Source organism: Manis javanica, chromosome 10 (assembly GCF_040802235.1).
Source record: "Manis javanica isolate MJ-LG chromosome 10, MJ_LKY, whole genome shotgun sequence".
Classification (NCBI taxonomy): domain Eukaryota; kingdom Metazoa; phylum Chordata; class Mammalia; order Pholidota; family Manidae; genus Manis; species Manis javanica.
In genome coordinates, this window is record NC_133165.1 from 50,749,655 (window position 1) to 50,774,106 (window position 24,452).

The window sequence follows — 24,452 nt, forward strand, 5'->3', positions numbered from 1 at the left end:
AGGTTCTGTTGAGTGAGGGAGCATAAGGTCAGGGTGTTTTCTTCATTGACGGGCCAAGTAATAAATGCCATGGTTTGGTACCCTCTACCTTATCTGCAGAAGTGCTCCCAAGGGGAGAAAGGTACAGAAGGACAACCAAGTTGGTAATGTGGATGGTCGGTCATACCCAGAGTATGTGTGGTATTGGGAGAGGGTGGTGGAAAGGAAAGAATGGGTTGTATGTCGGCTCAGGTCTTTCTTCTTAGTGCCAGGGAGCCTGATCTCCCACATTTCCTTCCACTATTGCCTCTCAGAATTGTTGCTCCTCAGACATTAGTCAAGAGAGGGAAGGGAGATGGAGGCCAGTTACAGCCCAGGCTGAGAGCCCCAGGGATCACTCTAGAGCCTCTGGAGCGGGAGGGCCCCAAGGACAAATGTGGCAGTGCCTTGGTTCTTACTGCTCTCAGCCGCTCACGTGGTCTGGTCAATGTAGGAGCGGGAGTGCTCCAGCTGTGTGTGCACCTCTCTCTAGTACGCTCTGCCTTCGACTGCACCTCGCAGCAACCTGTCCCTTGAATCTGGATGCTTGGTGGCCATGGGGTCCCTGTAGGCACAGCGAGCAGGGCTACACCAGATTCTGGGTTGCCTTTCTGGATCCGCTCCTCCTGGTGCCTTACGGCTGCAGCTAGCAAGGAGGGATGGCATGGACTTTTGGGGAAGATGGAATCCTGTGTCACCTTGGCAAGCTACTTATGCTCTCTGGGACTCAGGGTACCCATCTTCTCTGCCAGGCATCCAACAAAGACCATGTGATTCCTGTGTGCTAGGCACTGGGAATTCGGTGAACAAGATTAGCAACATCTGTCACATCACAGAGTACGTGGTCCAGGACAACCCCAGCACTATGGACAGTTTGGGCCAGATAATTTTCTTGCCAGGACCTGTCCTGTGCACTGTAGGATGTTTATAGTACCCTTGGCCTCTGCCCATTAGATGTCAGTAACATGTGATGACCAACATGATTTTGCCAGATGTCCCCTGGGGTAGATATTTCTCCAACTCCCCACGCCACTGAAAACCAGTGGCATGTGGGAGTGGCCATAACATCTACATTGTCATGAGGGTTTGGTAAGGTAATGCATGGCAAAATGTGGGAGCTGCTAGTAAGTGTTAATTCTTCTGCTGACATTAGACACAGAGGAAATGAGTCTCACTTACCCTCTTGTTTACTCTTCAGCTTCTGACAAGGCTTCTAAAGAGCAACCACCCTGAGGATCTTCAGGCTGCAAACCGGCTGATAAAGAATTTGGTCAAGGAGGTGGGCATTTTTCTAGTGGTTTCTGCGGAACCAACATTCGCTAGGGAGGGGACAGTGTGTATGTGTATGTGCTTGTGAGTGTTGATACACAGTTTGCTGGGAGGAGGGCTGGCCTCCTGGTTTAGCAACTGGGGAACAGTGTGGGTTCCCCGAAGGGCAGCAAGATGGAGACTGGAAGCAGAAACCACTCTGTGTGCCTCCCCAGGACTTCTCTGCCCAGGAGCTCAAAGCTTTTCATGGACACCAGTTGCTGTCCTTGGGGCAGGACTGGTTCAGGTTGGGAATCTGTTTTTCAGAGGGATTTTAAGGCTAGTGCTGCAAAGGAGTAGATCAACAGGTCCCAAAATTGTGGTTTCCCCAGGACTGCTGGGCTTCAGGTACTGTCCTCACTACTGAGTGAGAACTCCTGGCGCTCTCTAAGGGCCTTCCCCGAGCTCTCTGCAGCGTGGGGCCCCTTTCCCATCCCTTGTTCAGGCTTGATCTAGGGAATCTGCTCCTCAGTGTTATCCTCTCCTTTCTCCCAAAAGGAACAAGAAAAATCAGAGAAGGTGTCCAAGAGAGTCAGTGCTGTGGAGGAAGTACGGAGCCATGTGGAGGTGCTACAGGAAATGCTGGCCATGTACCGCAGACCAGGCCAGGCCCCGCCAGACCAGGAGGCCTTGCAGGTACTCCTCAAAAAAAACAAAAAATTCAGGCATCACTGAATATGACTGACATGCTAAAAATTGCACATATTTACAGCACATTTGATAGGTTTTGGCATGTACTTGTCTATGAAACCATCATCACCCACAAGATCGTAGATATGTGTCCCTCACCCCCCAGAATTTCAAGTCCCTTGGTCATCCCTTCCGCCCTTTCCTCCCTTCTTCCTATCTCCAAGGAGCCACTGACTTGCTCTCTGCTCTGATGATTTTATATTTCCTAGACTTCTGTATGAATGGAATAATACAATATGTACCCCCTTCCTTTTTTTTGGTCTAACTTCTCCCCCATCGTGTAATTATTTGAAATCCATTCACCTTGTGTCTATCATTCCTTTTTACTGCTGAGTGGTATTCTCTTATAAGGTACCACTGTATTCATCTGTTGATGGATATTTGGATTGTTTCCAGCTTTGGGTGGTTATGAATTAAGCTGCTATAAAACAGTTGGGTATAGGACTTTGTGTGCACAGATGTCTACCTTTCTTGGGTATTACCTAGGTGTGGGATTGCTGTCATACACAAAGTGTATAGTGAACTTTTTAAAAAAATTTTGTTATCATTAATCTACAATTACATGAAGAACATCATGTTTACTAGGGTCCCCCCTTCACTAAGTCCCCCCCCAGACCCCTATTACAGTCACTGTCCATCAGCATAGTAAGATGCTGTAGAATCACTACTTGTCTTCTCTGTGTTGCACAGCCCTCCCCATTCCTCCATCCCATGACATTATACATAGTAATCGTAATACCTCCTTCCATCTTCCCCGCCCTCATCCCTCCCTTCCCTCCCATTCTCCCCAGTTCCTTTCCCTTTGGTAACTGTTAGTCCATTCTTGGGTTCTGTGATTCTGCTGCTGTTTTGTTCCTTCAGTTTTTCTTTGTTCTTATACTCCACATATTAGTGAAATCATGTGGTATTTGTCTTTCTCCGCTTGGCTTATTTCACTGAGCATAATACCCTCTAGCTCCATCCATGTTGTTGCAAATGGTAGGATGTGTTTTCTTCTTATGGCTGAATAATATTCCATTGTGTATATGGACCACATCTTCTTTATCTGTTCATGTACTGATGGACACTTAGGTTGCTTCCATTTCTTGGCTATTGTAAATAGTGCTGCGATAAAAATAGGGGTGCATCTGTCTTTTTCAAACTGGGCTGCTGCATTCTTAGGGTAAATTCCTAGAAGGATAATTCAAATGGTATGTCTATTTTGAGCATTTTGTGGAACCTCCATACTGCTTTCCACAATTGTTGAATTAATTTACATTCCTACCAGCAGTGTAGGAGGGTTCCCCTTTCTCCACAACCTCGCCAACATTTGTTGTTTGTCTTTTGGATGGTGGGGGTCCTTACTGGTGTGAAGTGATACCTCATTGTGGTTTTAATTTGCATTTCTCTGATCACTAGCGATGTGGAGCATCTTTTCATGTGTCTGTTGGTCATCTGAATTTCTTCTTTGGAGAACTGTCTGCTCATCTCCTCTGCCCAGTTTTTAATTGGATTATTTGTTTTTGTTTGTTGAGGTGTGTGAGCTCTTTATATATTTTGGATGTCAAGCCTTTATCAGACCTGTCATTTACAAATATATTCTCCCATACTGTAGGGTACCTTTTTGTTCTATTGATGGTGTCCTTTGCTGTACAGAAGTTTTTCAGCTTGATGTAGTCCCACTTGTTCATTTTTGCTTTTGTTTTCCTTGCCCGGGGAGATATATTCATGAAGAAGTCGCTCATGTTTATGTCCAAAAGATTTTTGTCTATGTTTTTTTCTAAGAGTTCTATGGTTTCATTACTTTGATCCATTTTGAATTTATTTTTGTGTATGGGGTTAGACAGTGATCCAGTTTCATTCTCTTACATGTAGCTGTCCAGTTTTGCCAGCACCATCTGTTGAAGAGACTGTCATTTCCCCATTGTATGTCCATGGTTCCTTTATCGTATATTAATTGACCATATATGTTTGGGTTAATGTCTGGAGTCTCTATTCTGTTCCACTGGTCTGTGGCTCGGTTCTTGTTCCAGTACCAAATTGTCTTGATTACTATGGCTTTGTAGTAGAGCTTGAAGTTGGGGAGTGAAATTCCCCCCACTTTATTCTTCCTTTGCAGGATTGCTTTAGCTGTTTGGGGTCCTTGGTGTTTCCATAGGAATTTTTGAACTATTTGTTCCAGTTAGTTGAAGAATGATGTTGGTAATTTGATAGGGATTGCATCAAATCTGTATATTGCTTTGGGTACGATGGCCATTTTGACGATATTAATTCTTCCTAGCCAAGAGCATGGGATGAGTTTCCATTTGTTAGTGTCCTCTAATTTCTCTTAAGAGTGTCTTATAGTTTTCAGGGTTATAGGTCTTTCACTTCTTTGGTTAGGTTTATTCCTAGGTATTTTATTCTTTTTGATGCCATTGTGAATGGAATTGTTTTCCTGATTTCTCTTTCTATTGGTTCATTGTTAGTGTTTAGGAAAGCCACAGATTTGTGTGTGTTAATTTTGTATCCTACAACTTTGCTGTATTCCGGTATCAGTTCTAGTAGTTTTGGAGTGGAGTCTTTAGGGTTTTTTATGTACAATAACATGTCATCTGCAAATAGTGACTGTTTGACTTCTTCTTTACCAATCTGGATTCCTTGTATTTCTTTGTTTTGTCTAATTGCCATGGCTAGGACCTCCAGTACTATGTTAATTAACAGTGGGGAGAGTGGGTACCCCTGTCTGGTTCCCGATCTCAGAGGAAAAGCTTTCAGCTTCTCGCTGTTCAGTATGATGTTGGCTGTGGGTTTATCATATATGCCCTTTATTAGGTTGAGGTACTTGCCCTCTATTCCCATTTTGCTGAGAGTTTTCATCATGAATGGATGTTGAACTTTGTCAAATGCTTTTTCAGCATCTATGAAGATGATCATGTGGTTTTTGTCCTTTTTGTTGATATGGTGGACGATGTTGATGGATTTACGAATGTTGTACCATCCTTGCATCCCTGGGATGAATCCCACTTGGTTGTGGTGTATGATCCTTTTGATATATTTTTTAATTCAGTTTGCTAATATTTTGTTGAGTATTTTTGCATCTATGTTCATCAGGGATATTGCTCTGTAATTTTCTTTTTTGGTGGGGTCTTTGCCTGGTTTTGGTATTAGGGTGATGTTGGCTTCATAGAATGAGTTTGGGAGTATTCCTTCCTCATCTATTTTTCAGAAAATGTTAAGGAGAGAGTGGGTATTATATCTTCTCTGTATGTCTGATAAAATTCTGAGGTAAATCCATCTGGCCCTGGGGTTTTTTTCTTGGATAGTTTTTTGATTACCGCTTTAATTTCTTTGCTTGTAATTGGTTTGTTTAAATTTTGTGTTTCTTGGTAAGTCTTGGAAGGTTGTATTTTTCTAGGAAGTTGTACATTTCTTCTAGGTTTTCCAGCTTGTTAGCATGTAGGTTTTCATAGTATTATCTAATCATTTGTATTTCTATGGGGTCTGTCGTGATTTTTCCTTTCTTGTTTCTGATTTTTTTGATGTGTGTTGATTCTCTTTTTCTCTTAATAAGTTTGGCTAGAGGCTTATCTATTTTGTTTATTTTCTCAAAGAACCAACTCTTGGTTTCATTGATTTTTTTTCTATTGTTTTATTCTCAATTTTGTTTATTTCTTCTCTGATCTTTATTATGTCCCTCCTTCTGCTGACTTTAGGCCTCATTTGTTCTTTTTCCAATTTCAATAATTGTGATGTTAGACTATTCATTTGGGATTGTTCTTCCTTCTTTGAATATGCCTGGATTGCTGTATACTTCCCTCTTAAGACTGCTTTTGCTGCAGCCCACAAAAGTTGGGGCTTTGTGTTGTTGTTTTCATGTGTTTCCATATATTCCTTGATCTCTATTTTAATTTGTTCATTGATCCATTGAATATTTAGGAGCATGTGGTTAAGCCTCCATGTGTTTGTGAGCCTTTTTGTTTTCTTTGTACAATTTATTTCTAGTTTTATACCTTTGTGGTCTGAAAAGTTGGTTGGTAGGATTTCAATCTTTTGGAATTTACTGAGGCTCTTTTTGTGGCCTAGTATGTGGTCTATTCTGGAGAATGTTCCATGTGCACTTGAGAAGAATGTGTATCCTGTTGCTTTTGGATGTAGAATTCTATAGATCTCTATTAGGTCCATCTGTTCTAGTGTGTTGTTTAGTGCCTCCATGTCCTTACTTATTTTCTGACTGGTGGATCTGTCCTTTGTAGTCTCCTAAAATGAATGCGTTGCATTCTATTTCCTCCTCTAGTTCTGTTAGTATTTGTTTCACAGATACTGGTGCTCCTGTGTTGGGTGCATGTATATTTATAATGGTTATATCCTCTTGTTGGACTGACTCACCCCTGTATCATTATGTAATGTCCTTCTTTATCTCTTGTTACTTTCTTTGTTTTGAAGTCTATTTTGTCTGATACTAGTACTGCAACACCTGCTTTTTCCTCCCTGTTGTTTGCATGAAATATCTTTTTCCGTCCCTTGACTTTTAATCTGTGCATGGCTTTAGGTTTGAGTTTCTTGTAAGCAGCGTATAGATGGGTCTTGCATTTTTATCCATTCTATTACTCTGTGTCTTTTGATTGGGGCATTCAGTGCATTTACATTTAGGGTGATTATTGAAAGATATGTACTTATTGCCATTGCAGGCTTTAGATTCATGATTACCAAAGGTTCAAGGTTATCTTCTTTAGTATCTTACTGTCTAAGTTAACTCACTTATTGAGCTGTTATAAACACTCTCTGGTGCTTCTTTCTCTCCCTTCTTATTCCTCCTTGTCTATTCTTTATATGTTGGTTGTTTTATTCTGTGCTCTTGTGTTTCCTTTAACTGCTTTTGTGTGTAGTTGATTTTATTTCTTGCCTTTAGTTAGTATTTGGTTGGTCTGCTTTCTTTGCTGCGATTTTATGTTCTCTGGAGACATCTGTTTAGTCTTAGGAGTGCTCCCATCTAGAATAGTCCCTCTAGAATTCCCTGTAGAGGTGGTTTGTGGGAGGCAAATTCTCTCAACTCTTGCTTGTCTGGGAATTGTTTAATCCCTCCTTCATATTTAAATGATAATCATGCTGGATAAGTATTCTTTGTTCAAGGCCCTTTTGTTTCATTGCATTAAGTATATCATGCCATTCTCTTCTGGCCTGTAAGGTTTCCGTTGAGAAGTCTGATGATAGCCTGATGGGTTTTCCTTTGAAGGTGACTTTTTTTCCTCTGTAGCTGCCTTTAAAATTCTGTCCTTGTCGTTGATCTTTGCCATTTAAATTATTATGTGTCTTGGTGTTGTTCTCCTTGGGTTCCTTCTGTTTGGAGTTATGTGTACTTCCATGGACTGATCGATTATTTTCTCCCCCAGTTTGGGGAAGTTTTCCGCCATTATTTCTTCAAAGACACTTTCTATCCCTTTTTCTTTCTCTTCTTCTTCTGGTACCCCTATAATGTGGATATTGTTCCTTTTGGATTGGTCACACAGATTCCCTTAATATTCTTTCATTCCTGGAGATCCTTTTATCTCTCTCTGCATCAGCTTCTGTGTGTTCCTATTTTCTGGTTTCTATTCCATCAATGGCCTCTTGCATCTTATCCATTCTGCTTATAAATCCTTCCAGAGATTGTTTCATTTCTGTAATCTTCCTCCAGACGTCATCCCTTACCTCTTGTATATGTCTCTGCAGCTCCGTCAGCATGGTCATGACCTTTATTTTGAATTGTTTTTTAGGAAGACTGGTTAGGTCTATCTCCTCAGGGGTTGGCTCTGTGATTTTGGTCTGTATCAAATTCTTTTGCCTTTTCATGGCAGTAGAGGTAGTTGTGCGGGGCTGGCGCTGTGTTTTGGCTGGGAGAATGTCCCTTCTTGCTGGTTTGTGGCCTTCCTCTCCTGGGAGGATAGCGACCTCTAGCAGCTTGTGTTGGGGAGCTGCGTGCACTCGGGGCCTCTGATTCTTGCCTTGCAGCTGTGGAGTTAAGTTCGACGGTGGCTGTGGAGTTAATCTCCGCGGTTGCTATGGGCCTGACTGATCTTGTTCTGTTGTTCCAATATGGTGGAGCCTCGTTGGAGGGGATACAGGCGGGAGGCTGTTTATCCGTGATGGGCCTCCGAGCTGTGGTTCTGTCCATGGGGTTAGAGCGCCCGGTGTTCCCTGGGATTCCCAGCCGCTGGGCTAAGTGTCCCCTTAAGACTTTCAAAAAGCTCTTGTTCTTCTTTGTCCTGGATGTGCCAGCTGCGGGGACCCACTCACAGGTCTTACTGTCCTGTTTCTCTAGTATCCAGCACACCACGTACTGTATCTGTGCTCTGGTGTGGATGACTGGGGCTGGCTGTTTATCAGTCCTGGGCTCCCTCTCCCTCCCTGCTCTGACTCCTCTCCTCCCGCCGGGAGCTGGGGTGTGGGGCACTCGGGTCCCACCGGGCTGCGGCTTGTATCTCACCCCCTTCGCAAGGCGCTGGGTTCTCACAGGTGTGGATGTAGTCTGGCTGTTGTCCTGTGTTTTCTGGTCTATCCTTTAGGAATAGTTGTATTTGATGTATTTTCAAAAATATGTATGGTTTTGGGAGGAGATTTCCACTGCTCTACTCAATCTGCCATCTTGGCCCCACCCATATAGTTAACTTTTTAAGAAACTGTCAAACTATTTTCTAAAGTGGTTGTATCATTTTGTGTTCGTAACAGTGTATTACAGTTCCAGTTTCTCCACATCTTACATATCATGAGGTCTTTTTTTAAATAACATCTGTATTGAGAATCCACAAGTTAAACAACCATCATCACTATCTAAGTAGAACTTTCTTTTTTTTTGGAGTGATGAGGTTTTATTTTTGTGTTACTATTTTTTAGGTCCTTTTCTTTTTTTAATTTTTTAATTTTGGTATCATTAATGTGTAATTACTGAAACATTATTGTTACTAGACTCCCCCTATTATCAATTCCCCCCACATACCACATTACCGTTACTGTCCATCAGTCCATCAGTGTAATGAGATGCTGCAGAATCACTACTTGTCTTCTCTGTGTTGTACAGCCCTCCCCGTGCCCTCCTACATTATGTCTGCTAATTGTAATGCCGCTTTTTCCCCTTATCCCTCCCTTCTCACCCATCCTCCACAGTCCCTTTCCCTTTGGTAACTTTTAGTCCATTCTTGGGTACTGTGAGTCTGCTGCTGTTTTGTTCTTTCATTTTTTTCTTTGTTCTTATGCTGCACAGATGAGTGAAATTATTTGGTACTTGTCTTTTTCCGCCTGGCTTATTTCACTGAGCATTATACCTTCCAGCTCCATCCATGTTGTTGTAAATGGTAGGATTTATTTTCTTCTTATCAGTGAATAATATTCTATTGTGTGTATGTACCACATCTTTTTTATCCATTCATCTACTAAGTAGAACATTTTTATCACCATTCAAAGAAATCCTCTACCCATTAGCAGTCACTTCCACTCTCACCCTCCAGCTCCTTGGAACCACTAATCTATTTTCTGTGTGTATAGATTTGCCTGTTTGGAGATTTTATATAATTGGAGTCATACAACATGTGGTCTTTTGAGTCTGGCTTCTTTGACTTAGCATAATGTTTTCAAGGTTCATCCATCTTGGAGCTTGCAATTTATGCCTTATTAACACTCCTATATGGCTACGTCATATTTTATTTATCCATTCATCAGTTGGGCATTTGGATTGTTTCCACTTTTTGGATATTATGAATAATGCTATGAATATTTGTGTACAAGTTTGTATGAATGTTAACTTTCAATTCTCTTTGATGTGTATCTAGAAGTGGAGTTGCAGGATCTTATGGCTTCTCTGTTTAACTTTCTGAGCGATTGCCAAACTGTTCACCACATCATTGCATCATTGCATCATTTTATAATCTCACTAGAAATGTATGAGAGTTCCAGTTTTCCATATCCCGCCAACAGTTATTGTTTTTTTTTGATGATAGCCATCCTAATGAGTGTGAAGTGATACCTCATTGTGGTTTGATATATATTTCCCTGAAGGCTTAAGTTGAGCTGTCTCTTCTCTCCTGTGTTTGTTGGCTAGTTGTGTACCACCTCTGGAGAAATGTCCTTTCAAATCTTTTGCTTATTTTTAAAATTGGGTTGCCTCTTTGTTTTTGAGTTGTAAGCATTCTTTAAATATCCTGGATACAGGTCCCTTAGATTTCTCCCATTCTGTGTCTTGTCTTTTCACTCTCTTGACAGTGCCTCGTGAAGCAAAAGTTTTAATTTTGAAGTTCAGTTTCCCTAATTTTTAATTTTGTTGCTGGTCCTTTGGTGTCCTATGTAAGTCCTTACTTACTGCCTGGTACAGAGAGTTGGTGGGGGCACTGACGTGCCATCTTAAGCAGCTGTTTGTAGTCTGTCCTTGGAGCTCTGCTCCCTTTCATCTTCTCTGCATTCCATCTTTTTATCCTTCTCTGAACAGGAAGACTGTGGCCTTCCCATAGTTCCTTTGTTTACCTATCCTTACATTTCACAGGGTTAGCAGAAACGAACTAGTGTCTTTCCCAGTTCCAAAGTCCTGAGAGAAAATCTGTTTGGCTGGCTTGGCTCATGACTCTACCCCAGGTCAGTCAGCTGTGCCTGTGATTGTGTAGAGAACAGAGAAGATCACGCTGGCTGCTTTGTGTGGCTGGGTAGGACAGACCTCAGGTGTGGGTGGGCTTGGGCCAGGGTGACTCCAAAGCTGATCTCCTGTGGTGAGGTTCCAGCAGAGTCCCTCAGGAAGGTCAGTACATTGGGCTTGTAAGTAGCACAACTTTTTGACACCCAAAATAACCAACTGTGAGACAGGAAAAATGAGGCAGAAGACAAAACTTCATGTTTATAATGGATAAAGCTGACTTTGGGAAACATAGCTCTTCAGTATTGGCAAGTGGCTTCCTAATACTGAATCCTAGAATCAGGCAGATTGACCTACACCCTAATATGGTGCCAGCTGGCTGTTTTTCCCACTACTAGCTTCCTTCTGTAAAACCTAGAGCAGGTAGGAGCAGAGCTGAACATGGTGTTCAGTAATGGCTGGTGGCTCTCCAGGAAAATGGGAGGAAGAGGCTCCTTCCTGCTTCCTGTCCCAGACTCACCAATCAGATATATCCTTTCACCAGCCATGGGTAAGGGGGGCGGACACAGTTAGAGGGAGGCCCAGGGTATTAGAGTAATTAATTGAGCTCCTAAGAGGAGGCCTGGGGTTTTAATTAATTGAGCTCCCTTAGGTTTGGAAGTAAGCCTAAGATGTACAGGTTGTGTACATCCACCTTAACAATATGTGGAGGGTGAAACTGTTCGTAGCCCTGTTGATAGAATGAGTAAAATGGGATTTTCCTGATGTTGTGGGGGAATGAGGTTTAGTTGTGGGAGATTCTCTGGTGGGAGTGTGGCGAGTTTTGTAAAGGGACCACTGGCATCAGACAGCAATCGCTTGGGAAGTTTGGGTTAGTTTTCAAGCAGGGTGGTGGCTGCAGGCTTCCATGTGGGACAATGCCATTGTTGCCGCTGCTCTAGAGGGACAGGGGAAAGGAGCTTGAAGAAGAGATAATGAGATACACCCTGAGATCATGGATTCTTTTCTGAGCTAAGGTCTTTTGTCCCCTTTTTAACTATTATTTTAAAAAATCATATCATTGTAGCCCCAGTTTTTTCTGAAACTGTAACTGCCATGCTCCTTGGAACCTGTAGTCATAATTTGGGACACACAGAGCTCTCCTGAAGCTCAGACTGCTGACGTGTATCGGGCACCTGGCGCCTTGCTGTGGGCCCTAGGAGTAGACTGTGAAACTAGCTCTGTTTTCTCAGGTTGTGTATGAAAGGTGTGAGAAGCTGCGGCCCACCCTGTTCCGGCTGGCGAGTGACACTGCTGACGACGACGATGCGCTCGGTAATGTGCTTTTGCTCCTTCAGGATTGAGGACACAACAGACGCGGGCCTGTCTTCCTGCCTTTGTGCTGCTCTGGTGCCAGAGACAAGACAGATTGCTTCAGATTTTGTGATGATTGGGCTTGGGAAGGCATGGCCTGAGTTTACTTAGAACTGATTTCCAGAAGAATCTGGGTTTGAGCAAGAAATCAGCAGGTTAAAAGCATAGAAAGGAATATATATTTACCATGTAGACTGAGTATGAGGGAAGAGAAGAAAGAAGGTACTGCTGAAGGCTTGAAGAGTGTTCTGAACATCCACAGAGGGCTAAGAAACACCTCTAAGTGGTGTCCTTGAAGGTTTCACTAAGTTAAGGGCCTTCAGGGGCTGGGTGGCAGGCAGATGAGGAATGGAAGGCACAGCAGGAGGCACAGCAGAGAGTTCAGTACCTGTACATAGGTAAAGAAGCATTGTAAGCTTTTTATTATGGAAAATCTCAAAACATAAAAAGGGAACTAGGAAAATAAATCTTATGTACTCTTCACCTATTGTTAGCAATTACTAACTCGTGGCCAAGATTTTGAACTTGTTTTTCTGTATTTGTCTCTCCTCTTACTTCCCCTCATTCTATTTTGAAGCAAATTCCAAATATTTCAAAGTAATCAAATAGTTCAGTCAGTGTTTAGATTTCCCTGAACATTGTCTCTAAACATCTCTTGGTGATCTCTTTTTATTTTAAACAATTTGTTCTGAATCAGACTGAAAGAAAAGCCACATTTGATTTGGTTGTTATTTCTTAACCTTCTTTTAATGGATAGCCCTGTGTTATTTATCACTTTTTCTTACATGGGAAACTTGTCCTTTGACTTGCAGAGTTTTTCTTGGTCTCAATTTTCTGATGGTATCTCCTATAGTATGTTATTGTTTTGGATAGTTCTTATGCATTCCTGATAGTCATAAATTGAATCGGGGCTTGATGAGATTCAGGTTCAATTGGGGCAGAGGTTGGGGAGCAAGAATACTTCATAGGTGGTGTTCTGGAGGCCCATGGTATCTGGTTGTCTGTTTTGGTGACTGTTGTCTAAATCCATTATTTTCTCTACATGTAATGAGGGCAGAGGTAATCAGATTTACATTTTTAAACAATTTACATGTGCCAAATAAAACAGTTTGCCAGGTGATTTCAACCCCATGCTGTCAGTTGACAACCTCCATCTGCAGTTTAAAAATCAGCAGGAAAGCAGTAGTTAGTCACTCCTGGGAAGTAATCTCCTAGCACTCTGGCCGGCAGTGTTCCAGATAGCCCCTGGCCCTGTGACTATTCTGTCTCTCTTTCCTAGGAGATATGTTTTTGCTGGTAAACCAGACTGAGATGCTCATGAATTTTCTGTAATCCAGTGCATATTTTATACAGGACATTTCAGTTTGGATACCACATTCATCATGGATAATTGATCCATATCTAGATGTTACAATAAATTTATAGGTGAAAAAGATTCATGTACTGATGTGTTCCCTGCACACTTAAAAGCTACCCAATAACTGAATAAAGTACCAAAACATTATTTTAATATTCTTATCCACATTGACAAAAGAGCTTTTAGTTTAATTTGTAATTAAAGTGAAAGTTTTACTTCCTCAGTTAGAGGAGCCCTGCTTCGAGTGATGACCATCATGTTGGACAGTCCAGGCATGGGAAATGAAAAGGTTTGTTCTTCCCACATTCTGAGAACTCATCAGGGATTGAGTGACTAGATCTGACATGGGCCTGATCGCATGATCTGGTAGCAGTAGGCATGAACCTGATCGAGCCAGGTGACAGCTACTTTGTAGAATGACTTAAAACAGACTGAGATTTTGAAATGGATTAAAGACTTCAATGTAAGTCATGAAACCATAAAACTCTTAGAAGACAACACAGGCAAACATCTCCTGAATATAAGCATGAGCAACTTCTTCCTGAACCCATCTCCTTGAGAAAGGGAAGCAAAAGCAAAAATGAAGTCATAGGACTACATCAAACTAAAAAGTTTTTGTACAGCAAAGGACATCATCAACAAAACAAAAAGGCATCCTCAGTGTGGGAGTGTGACATATCTGACAAGGGGTTAACATCCAAAATACATAAAGAACTTACACACCTCAACACCCAAAAATCAAATAACCCGATTAACAAATGGGCAGAGGATATGAAGAGACGATTCTCCAAAGAAGAAATTTAGATGGCCAACAGACACACACATGAAAAGATGGTCCACATCACTAATCATCAGGGAAATGCAAATTAAAACGACAATGAGATATCACCTCACACCAGTAAGGAGGGCCAGCATCGAAAAGACTTAAGAACAACATGCTGGCGAGGATGTGGAGAAAGGGGAACCCTCCTACACTGCTGGTGGGAATGTAAGCTAGTTCAACCATTGTGGAAAGCAATATGGAGGTTCCTCAAAAAACTAAAAATAGAAATTCTATTTGACTTCAGAATCCCACTTCTTGGAATATACCCAAAGAATACAACTTCTCAGATTCAAAAAGACATATGAACCCTATGTTCATTGCAGCACTTTTTACAATAACCAAGATATGAAAGCAACCTAAGTGTCCATCTGTAGATGAATGGATAAAGAAGATGTGGTACATATATACAATGGAATACTATTCAGCCATAAGAAAAACAAATCCTACCATTTGCAACAACATGGATGGAGCTGGAGGACATTATGCTCAGTGAAGTAAGCCAGGCAGAGAAAGACAAATACCAGATGATTTCTCTCATTTGTGGAGTATAAGAATGAAGCAAAACTGAAGGAACAAAATGGCAGCAGACTCAGAGACTCCAAGAATGAACTAGTGGTTACCAAAGGGGAGGGGTGTGGGAGAGTGGATTGGGAGGGAGGGAGAAAAGGGGACTGAGGTGTATTAAAAAAAAATAAAGAGCCTGAGATTATTGGTAGCTAAAGCAGGGGGTTCTGATTTTTCTCTCATTCTTCAGCGGAGATTCTCCAGGCAAATGACCTCCTCACCCAGGGAGTCCTCCTGTATAAACAAGTGATGGAGGGCCGCGTCATCTTTGGGAACACAGTGACCAGCTTGGTGGGAGACATACCTGTCTCCAGAGGTGTGTGCAAATACATGGATCCTCAAAACATTCCGGGTGATGGTAGAGAGATGAGAGAACTTCCCCGTTTCCCCTTTCCTTCGAGAACTGGTTTTATATACATACCTATGTCTGTGTGTGTGTAGCCAGTTTCTGCCATGTTACCATCACAAATTGACTGTCAGACTGGACCCTATCTTTGGCAATAAACAGAAGTAGATGGCTTTCTTGTGCCCAGGTTTGGGTTCATCTTCTCATGAGCACTTACTTATGGGAGCTTGAGACCAAAAAATGATCATCTTCAGTGGTTCCTAGTGACAGGCTGGCTGCATAGGATCCTCCGGAGTACTGGTTACAATGCAGTCTCGCAGGTGTCTAGCTTGGACCCTCTGAGTAAAGACTGCGTGGAGCTAGTCTTGGGGTTCTGCATTTTTATCAAGCACTCCAGATGATTCTGATTAGCTACCTTCAGAAGCCTCAAAAGGTCTTTGAGTTGAAGTTTGCTCTGCTGCTGTCCCAAGTTGAATGGACCATTGGAGAAGGACTCAGTGCCTGCGGGGGTGGAAGGCAGTCATCTGACCACGTCAGATTCTAGGCTTTATACCTCAAACCATTAACTGAGGTGGAAGGTTCTTTGGGGGTATGTTGAGGGTGGGGGCGATGTGATGTCTGTTGATTGGGAAGAGGCCTAAGGAAAGCTGATAGGCTTTTATGTGGAAACTTTGCTCTCATTCTGACTGACTTGTTTTCCTAACTCTGATTTCTAGTCTTTCAGAATCCAACAGGCAGCATGAAGAGCTGCTCCCTGATTGACTTGGAGGAGGACAACAGATCTGAGCAGGCTGGGACTGGAGCACCATCTTTACTCCATCAGGACCTGGCGGCCTTAGGTGAGGGTGGGTGTTTTGGGAGAACAGGCCAGACTCCCAGGGAAGGTGGTGAGCAGGCTGCTTCCCCTCAGGGAGAGGATTCCTGCCTTTAAAAGGAATTAGATATACAATGCTCCTCCCTTAAAAGCAGTTTGGGTTTCTGAGGTTTCTGTTACCCATGTTCAACCAAGTCTGGAATCAGGTGATCCTCCTCCTGACATACTGTCAGAAAGTCAGTAGTAGCCTAACACTACGTCCCAGCAGCCACGTCACTCACATCACTTCCTCCCCTCATGTAGGCACTTTATCATTTTGCATGATCACAATAAAGGTGAGTGCAGGAAATGAGGTACTTAGTGAGATGGAGACTCATATAACTTTATTACAGTATATTGTTATAATTGTTCTATTTTATTATTAGTTATTGTTGTTAATCTCTTACTGGGCTTAATTTTTAAGTTAAACTTTATCACAGGAATATATGTATAGGAAAAAACTGTGTGTGTATGTGTGTATATATATATGTGTGTGTGTGTTTATGTGTGTATATACACTTCCATACACGTAGGGTTTGGTACTGTGATCACGGAGGCACTTTATCCCATGACCAAGGCTGAATGCAATAAATGAGATATTTTGAGAGGGAGATCATGTTCATGTATCTTTTATTGTAGCATATTGTTATAATTCCATTTTATTATTATTGTTACTCTCTTCCTATGCCTAATTACAAATTAACTTTTATCATAGGTATGTATGTCTGTGTAAGAAAAATGTAGTATACATAGGGTTCAGTACTGTGCCATTTCAGGTGGATAGATCCCACTGAGGATCTTGGAATGTATGGAGAGTTCTGAGAAGTCCTCTTTGCATTTAGCCTCAGGTTTACCATGAATGAGTTGAATGACTGTGGGTAGTTCACTTTGTCTGGGCTTTTTAAATGTTCTAGAAAGGGTGAGCATGGTATTAACCTTCAGTTTGTATCAGGTAGAGTTACTGGTGTGCATCTCAGTCTCTTCTTCCTTGCAGGACTCAGCGATGCTCCAGTTACCAACAAGGTGAGGAAGCTTTTCCCAGGGGCTGGGGAGTGGGATGGGGAGCGTTGCTCAAACCTACCTCCTATGAGGGCAGCTCTGTGTTGGGGGGGAGGAGGCTAGAGAACCACCGGTGGCACTTGTGGACCTGGAGGTCCAAAATGTCTTCACTGTCCTGTCTGGCTCGAGCCCCAGATTTCCTCTCTTTGCACCCCCACCTTCTAGCTCCTGCTTACCAAAAGTCTGCACAGGAGGTGCTTGTAACCCTTTTTTTCTCCTCCTGCCCCAGAAAATGTCCTAACCTTGGGCTGTGGTGGCTTTGGCGGGGTCAGGAGAGCTGTGCTCTAGTGTTAGTCAGGCTCGTAGTCGTTCATACCCAGGCCTCATTTTAGCCATTCCTGGTGTGACAGGTTGCCAGTCAGAATTGCTGTAAGGAAAAGAGGAATCCCACTGCCAGCGCACTGCCGGGTGGTGGTGTTCAGAGCCCTTCTGCAGAACGGAACTTGCTGGATCTCGACTCCCGGCAGCCTTCTCGGGGCCCTCTGTGAGTCTTGTGGGCAAGGAAGTAGGAGTGGCTCCATGTGCAGTTCATGCTTATTGCATGAGGGCTGGGCAGAGGGGCCGGGATGGCACTCTGGAGGGGTTTCTTTCTACCCAGAGTTCAGTATGTGCTCCCCTCTTCTTCTTTTACTCCCCACCCTGAGTCAGAGGGAAATATAAGCTTTGGCCAGGACCTCTGAAAAGGGGTTTAAGGAGTAGCAGCAGTAAATGAAGATGATGTTTTTTGAAAAGTTACAATGTTATTTGAAATTAAGCAAAATTTGGTCACCAGGGAAGTAGATAATCATGGAAAGTCCCAAGTATAACTAGCTAAAGAAAATGTTGAATGCTTCCTCTCGTGCTTTTTTTTTTTTTTTTTTTTGCTGTACATGCAGTAATGTGTTGCTGTGGCTTATTTTTATGCAAATGGATCCTAATTTACAAACTGTATTGCACTGTTTTTTTCATATCACATAAAAATTTAATTGACACTTCCATATCACTCTATATAAATTTACCTCATTCTTTCTAGTCATATAATAATTCATATACATACATTTAGTCATTTCCCTTATTGTGGATATTTACATAGCTTCCAGTTTGGAGGCACTTGGGGGAGCATTCCTATAGTGCAGATTCTTAAAAGTAGAGGTGCCTAAGATAGAATATAAACACATTTTCATCAATCTTGTCACTTTGCCTCTGGAAAGACTGAAGCAGGTCCCCTTCCCCCAACCCGCATGAGAGTGCCGGTGTCCCAGGCACAGACCACAGGCTGGGGGAGATGGACGTGTGCGGGGAGGTGTTCTTCTTTGCTCCCACTGGGGTTCGCTTTCCAGTTAAGTCTAACCACTCAGCAGGGAGCCAATAATCATCCTAATTTTAATTTTGATGGGTTGTTTGTCTGGACTTCAGTTTTCCAAAAATGTTTCCCAGTTTGTATTCCCAATGGAAAAATCATGAAGTATGAATGAAGTGGTCAGCGTGGTTTATCTTTCTAGCTGATGTCACTCTGGTGATTATGTGTGGGGAACATAACCCGACTGATCTACTTGTCATCAAAGGTTTCCTGATGACTTTTAATATTAGTTACTGTAGTAAAAGCTCTAGTTTATTTTGTCCTTATTATGTGCACACACTGTACTAAGTGCTTTTCAGACATTTTCTCATTAAATTTTTTTTAACAACTATGTGAGGTGTAGATACTAGATCATTACCATTTTACAGATGAGAGTACTAGGAAATGGTTAGATTACTCATCTAAAACCATAGACCTCTAAAATACATACACACACACACGTACAGAAATATTTACCTTTTTTTTTTCCCTTTTCCCTGTTTTTCAGAAAGCCTAATCACAGATTCATGGAATTCTCTACAATGTTTGCTAGTCTTCATATTTATTTCCTTGCAGGAATTACATTCCACAGAAAAGTATCCCGAAGGATGTGCCACCAGGTACTAAGTCCTCTCCAGGTTGGTCCTGGGAAGCTGGCCCGTTGACTTCTTCCCCATCTTCCCAGAATACACCTCTGGCTCAAGTGTTTGTCCCTTTGGAGTCTGTTAAGCCCAGTAAGTACTGTTTCAACCCTTTTCTTTCTTTTCTGTCTGTTAGATGGCCAACTTTATCCATGCTGGATTGGTAGGGGTGCCTCTTAAGCCGGGGAAGATGAGTGGTGGAGGTTTGCCTGGAGACAGAGGATACGGAGCTGGCTTTATAGTCTCTAACCTAATATTTTTCTTGAAGTTTTCAATCTTGGGTTTGACACTGAGTATATTAGCAGGCAGAGTTTAATTAAGGGGCTTGAGTCTACTTGGAATTCAAGAAGGGAATGTTCAGTCTGGCCTGAAATAACTCAGAAGAGTTGGATTTAGAAGGAAAGGAAGAATCTGGCTGGTGTGCCACTTCCTCTAGAGATCCTCATTAAAGCAGGAAAGTAGATACTTACTTCCCTTACAGGGTAACTGGAGACCCAGCCAAGTAAGGGAATGGCCCACAGTCAGTACACCAGCATGTGAACAGGAAGAAGTGGGTTCTTTAGATCTGGGGCCTTTTACTCTCTGGACACGGGGCCCTCCTGTGTCTTGGTGTGGCAAGGTCAGCTTGCATAGGGTACTGTAACCAAGCAGAGGAATTTAAACTGTCAGGAAGCAGTGGGAACCCTTTGCATGCTTGAATTTTTTATTTAAACATAAACATGTTCAGTGTTAATTTCCTGGTTTCAATAATTGTCCTGAGGCTATGTAAAATCAACATTTGAGGAAGCTAGGTGAGAAAAATACGGGAATTTTTTGTTTTGTAGCTTTTTATAAATCTTTTATTATTATAAAAAGAAAGTAAAACAAAATTAAGAGCTAAGAAGGCATATTCATTGTAGAAGTTTTTGAAAAGAACAGAAAATTAAAATCAGTGTACCATTACCATCCAGAGATGTTCTATCAATGTATTTTCTTGTCTTATCCATGTACACATATATATTTTTAATAACTTGAAGTATAGTATATATAGACTATTTCATATCCTGATTTATTTACTATTAGAAGCCATACATTTTTTCATGCTCTTAATTGTTCAGAACCTTGATTTTTGTTTCTTAATGAATCCATATATACCGTATATATATATATATATTACATTAAACAGTTTTACCATGATTCATTCAGTTTCTCTCTGAAGGATAATTTGTTTCCAGTTGTTTATTGTTAAAAATAGTGCTACACTGAACATCTTTGACACACATTTTTTAAACTTTCTAATTATTTCTTTAGGATGTATTCTTTATTTTTTTTTTGTATCATTAATCTACAGTTACATGAGCGACATTGTAATTACTAGACTCCCCCCATCATCAAGTCCCCATCACATACCCCATTACAGTCACTGTCCATCAGCGTAGTAAGATGCTGTAGAATCACTACTGGTCTTCTCTGTGTTGTACAGCCCTCCCCGTGCCTCCCACCGCCAACATTATGTCTGCTAATCGTAATGGCCCTATTCCCCCCTTTAGGGATGTATTCTTAAAAGTGGAAATGTTGGTTATAGACATGTAAATTTTGATCTCCAACACCAAGTTCCCTTCTAGAATGGTTGCCTTTTCCCCCACACCCTCATCACCATACATACCTCAGGAGTATTTTCAGTCTTTTAAAAGTCTTTGATAGTTAATTGTTAGACTATATTTTATAATGAGCATCTTGATAAGTAATGTTTGGCATGAGATAAGGATCTTCATTAAAATTTTTTCCACATGATTAGCCAGTTGTCTGCCATTTAGTAGACCAGCCACTGATTTTGAAATGTGTTCTTAACATGTTAAATTTTCATATTTGTCTGTTCTGCATGCTCTGTTTTATACTCCTTGGCTTGAATTAGAAATAAGTATTTGTTAATGCAAATAGCCCTACCTCTCTTTTTTTTATGGTTAGTCTCATTTTTTTCCCCAAATTTAACTTTAGAATCATTGCTTAACTAAATTAAAACAATCCCTTCAGGATTTCCACTGGAATGTCCTTAAACCTGTTCATTTGAAGGGTTCTGCTGTCTTTAGTTTTGTAAAATTGAATATAAGAGGTAAGCTTGTATACAGTCACAGAAAAGTGAACAGAAGGAAATTGACCCAAGTGAATGCAGGGCTTACTTTGGGTATCATAAAGGGTAAAGGGTGTGTTTTGTTTGATTCTTTATGGTAGTAGCTTGTATTTTCTATGGCCCTCAGATGTTATTTGAATCATAATCATACCTCCCTGAGGAAAAAAAAAACAACTGGTAATGTGCTTGGGATGGTGGGATGGTACCTGGTGGGGAGAGATCCGTTTGGAGGGTCATCACAGTCCAGCTGGAAGGGATGAGGACTTAGTTTATGGTGGTGCAGGAAGGCGATGGTGGAGGGGTGGTGTCAGGTGATGATGTGCATGTGCCCTCTGGGCACTGCTGTCAAGAGCTAGCGGTGGTGTCACCCCTCTGGTTGGGTCCTTCTCCCCCAGGCAGCCTGCCTCCTGTGACCGTGTATGACCGCAATGGGTTCCGGATCCTGCTCCACTTCTCCCAGACAGGGGCCCCTGGCTGCCCAGAGGTGCAGGTGCTGCTGCTGACCATGATGAGCACTGCCGCCCAGCCTGTCTGGGACATTATGTTTCAGGTGGCTGTGCCCAAGGTGAGTACTGTGCTGGCCAGCTCCTTTGCGTTTTCAATAAAGGTTATTATTTTTGAGCAAGAGGTCCTTTGCTGGGACAATGTATTAGATTTAAGGGACGGAATCGTCCCTCAGAGTACTTCAAGATAAAATGGGAATTTAATTGACTTGTTTAACTGGGGGTTCCTGAGTATCTGACTTCAGATGTGGCTGGATCCAGGTAGATTCGTAAGTGGTTCCTTAAGAGTCTGCCTCTTTCCGTCCCTTAACTGCTTTCCTCTTTGGAACCAGACACTCTTCACAAAGCAGGAAAAGTGCCTTGGCTACCGTAGCTCCAGAGTTACATGTTCCTTAACCCTTTTAGCTCAGGGAGAAACCCACCTGGCATGAGGCATACATACTGACTACCCAGGAGAGGGCTAGGATTGGCCTTGTTTGTGTTACTTGCTTACCTTGGACCAATAACTTGTGTTCACTGTGAGGTACTCTGGCCAATTTGGGTATCATGTCTACCCCTTTTCAAGAGAAATAGGCCCCACTGATTAACAGCCATACCAGGAACACAAGAAATAGGGAAGGAGCAAGCACTGAAAGGAAAGATCAAGGCAGGCAAAGAGATGCTTTTCTACTCCTCATGGTAGTGTTATAGAGCATGTACTAGTATGTCTGTTTTATGAATTACCAGTGTAAGACTCAGAAAGGTTTAATGTTATACTCATAGTCAGAGAGCTAGTAACAGGCAGTTAGAATTCCACCCAAGATATGCCCTAATTCTTCGCTGCCTCTCAGAAGCCAGCCATTGACCACACAACTGCAGATACATTCTACATATGGAAGGGAGGTTGTTTGGATCCTTTGGTCTGTTGGTGGAGTAGAGGTCAAGCTTTCCTGTTGGCCTGATCTCCATCCTTGAAGCTGTAGTTTATTAGGAATGAGTTACGGTGTATTTTCCCTCGACAGTCAATGAGAGTGAAGCTGCAGCCAGCATCCAGTTCCAAGCTTCCTGCCTTCAGCCCCTTGCTGCCTCCAGCTGTGATCTCTCAGATGCTGCTGCTTGACAATCCACACAAAGTATGTTCTGGTATCTTTGATGTCAGGGAAATGGGGGCCCCTGACCTCTAGGGAGGCAGCCTGGTAGGTAGAGAGAGTTACATTGAGCTCTTGCCCTGTTGTCTCTGGTTTGGAGGTGGTAGTGGTCTATCCCCTGCTAGAGTCTGTTTTCCTTTGGAACTTATTGAAAGAATCTCTGTGACCAGATTGCCATAGCTGGGAGCTGAAGGGGTGGCACAAACTCTCCCCAGTACCATGGCGTCTTCAGAAAGAGTGAAGCCTGTCTGTCTTCCTTAGCTGGTCTGAGTTGTGGCCCCTATCAGGCCTGCAGAAGTGTGGGAGGACTCCCAGATGTTCGCCTGGCTCCACATGTGTCTGCAGTCCGAGAGGGACGAGGCCAGAGGGTTCTTTCGTATAATTTGACACACTCACTTGGATGGAGTTAGTGTACATAGACTATTCCTTGGTGACTGCTGGGTGGGTAAGGGCTTATTACTCTGGACTGGTCTCTGTTGCTCCACACTATTAATACCTTATGTCTTTGTCCAGGAGCCCATCCGTTTACGGTATAAGCTGACATTCAACCAAGGCGGACAGCCTTTCAGTGAAGTTGGAGAAGTGAAAGACTTTCCTGACCTGGCGGTCTTGGGTGCGGCCTAACTTTTCATGGCAGACCCTGCCATTCAAGCTTAGGGCAGCATTACTTTTGCTGTCCAGATGGGACTAATCACAGTGATTTTGTGCAGAGTGCCAAGAGTCCTATCCTGACATCAGGCTCTGGATTCCAACCTGTGACTTATTCTGGAGAGAGAGAGAGAGAGAGAGAGAGTGAGAGAGTGTGTGTCTGTGTGTGTGTGTGGTGTCGTGGGGGTGGGGCATTGAGGGGAATGAAAAACAGGGCGTGGGAATGGGCAGTGTGAGAAATGCTGAGCATTCCTGAGAGCCATCTGCTACAGTCATGCTGTTTCTGCCTGTTGGCGGGCACATGTCCCTCCTCAGGTTGGAGGTTTTATAAGCCAAAGCTGTTTCCATGTATTGTCGTCTTTTCATTCATCCACCCTGTGCCTTGTCAGCCTTTGAAAGTCTAGGTTGCTCCCAGGCTGCTGTTCTCAGGGACCTGAAAAGGGACCTGGTTGGTCTTGGGGCAGAGAGTGTCTTGTGGGGCCCTCTCTTCCAAGAAAGACCTTGTCTCCATTTTCCATTCGCAAATGCTGCTTGCGTGTGTTTGAGATCTTCTAAATGGAATGCTTGTTGCACTGCTTACCAGGCAAGGGGCTGCCGCTAGACCAGAGGACCACACTTAGTGGGCCAATCATGTCCTTCACCACTGTGCCTTAGAATCACCCATAGACGGACCTTCTAGGGCAGAGGGGAAGCAGATCCCAGGCCTTCCTCAGGCATCAGGTTCTGTGGGCTGGGCAGCCTGTCTGGGGGCCCTTACTCAGGACCCTTCTCTCCATCCTCACCTCTGTCCACAAGCATTTACTGAACTCTCTGACTGTGACACCATGCCAGCCACTGTAATAATACTGAACAGGCTCACCCTTGCCTGTTGACTTCACAATCCAGGAAGAAAAACTGTGATGCACATAGATGTGAAAAGAGCTTAGCAGTGATCTAAATGGCAACTAAACATAGACAGTCATTGAATAAAATCTCATGTAGCAAATACACTTTGTGGAGTATTGAGTAAGTAGGAGATACAAAGCCCATTGCAGTATGAGGAAGTAAGGAAGACTTCATGGAGAATGTGGGACCTTAAGGATTGCCTCAGTGGAGACAGAGGCCCAGAGTTGCTGGACAAAGCTGGGAAAGAGAGGTGGATTTCTGTTATATTTATGGTTTGAAGAACACATTCAGGTTA

The 24,452-nt window shown here is 42.7% G+C and overlaps 1 protein-coding gene across 2 annotated transcripts in view; it reads left to right on the forward strand.

Annotated features, from left to right (window-relative positions):
• The window catches only part of GGA2 (golgi associated, gamma adaptin ear containing, ARF binding protein 2), a 37,442-nt gene extending 13,183 nt beyond the window's left edge, over positions 1-24,259 (forward strand). For both annotated transcript variants that reach the window (XM_073215410.1, XM_036992427.2), the window contains exons 7-17: positions 1,217-1,297; positions 1,825-1,962; positions 11,803-11,884; positions 14,858-14,983; positions 15,730-15,852; positions 16,861-16,889; positions 17,276-17,409; positions 18,820-18,977; positions 21,390-21,559; positions 22,499-22,609; positions 23,138-24,259. In XM_073215410.1, the coding sequence (XP_073071511.1) occupies positions 1,217-1,297; positions 1,825-1,962; positions 11,803-11,884; positions 14,858-14,983; positions 15,730-15,852; positions 16,861-16,889; positions 17,276-17,409; positions 18,820-18,977; positions 21,390-21,559; positions 22,499-22,609; positions 23,138-23,248 (1,263 nt within the window). In that variant the 3' untranslated portion in view covers positions 23,249-24,259. The remainder of the gene's footprint in view (positions 1-1,216; positions 1,298-1,824; positions 1,963-11,802; positions 11,885-14,857; positions 14,984-15,729; positions 15,853-16,860; positions 16,890-17,275; positions 17,410-18,819; positions 18,978-21,389; positions 21,560-22,498; positions 22,610-23,137) is intronic.
• Positions 24,260-24,452: the final 193 nt, after the last annotated feature.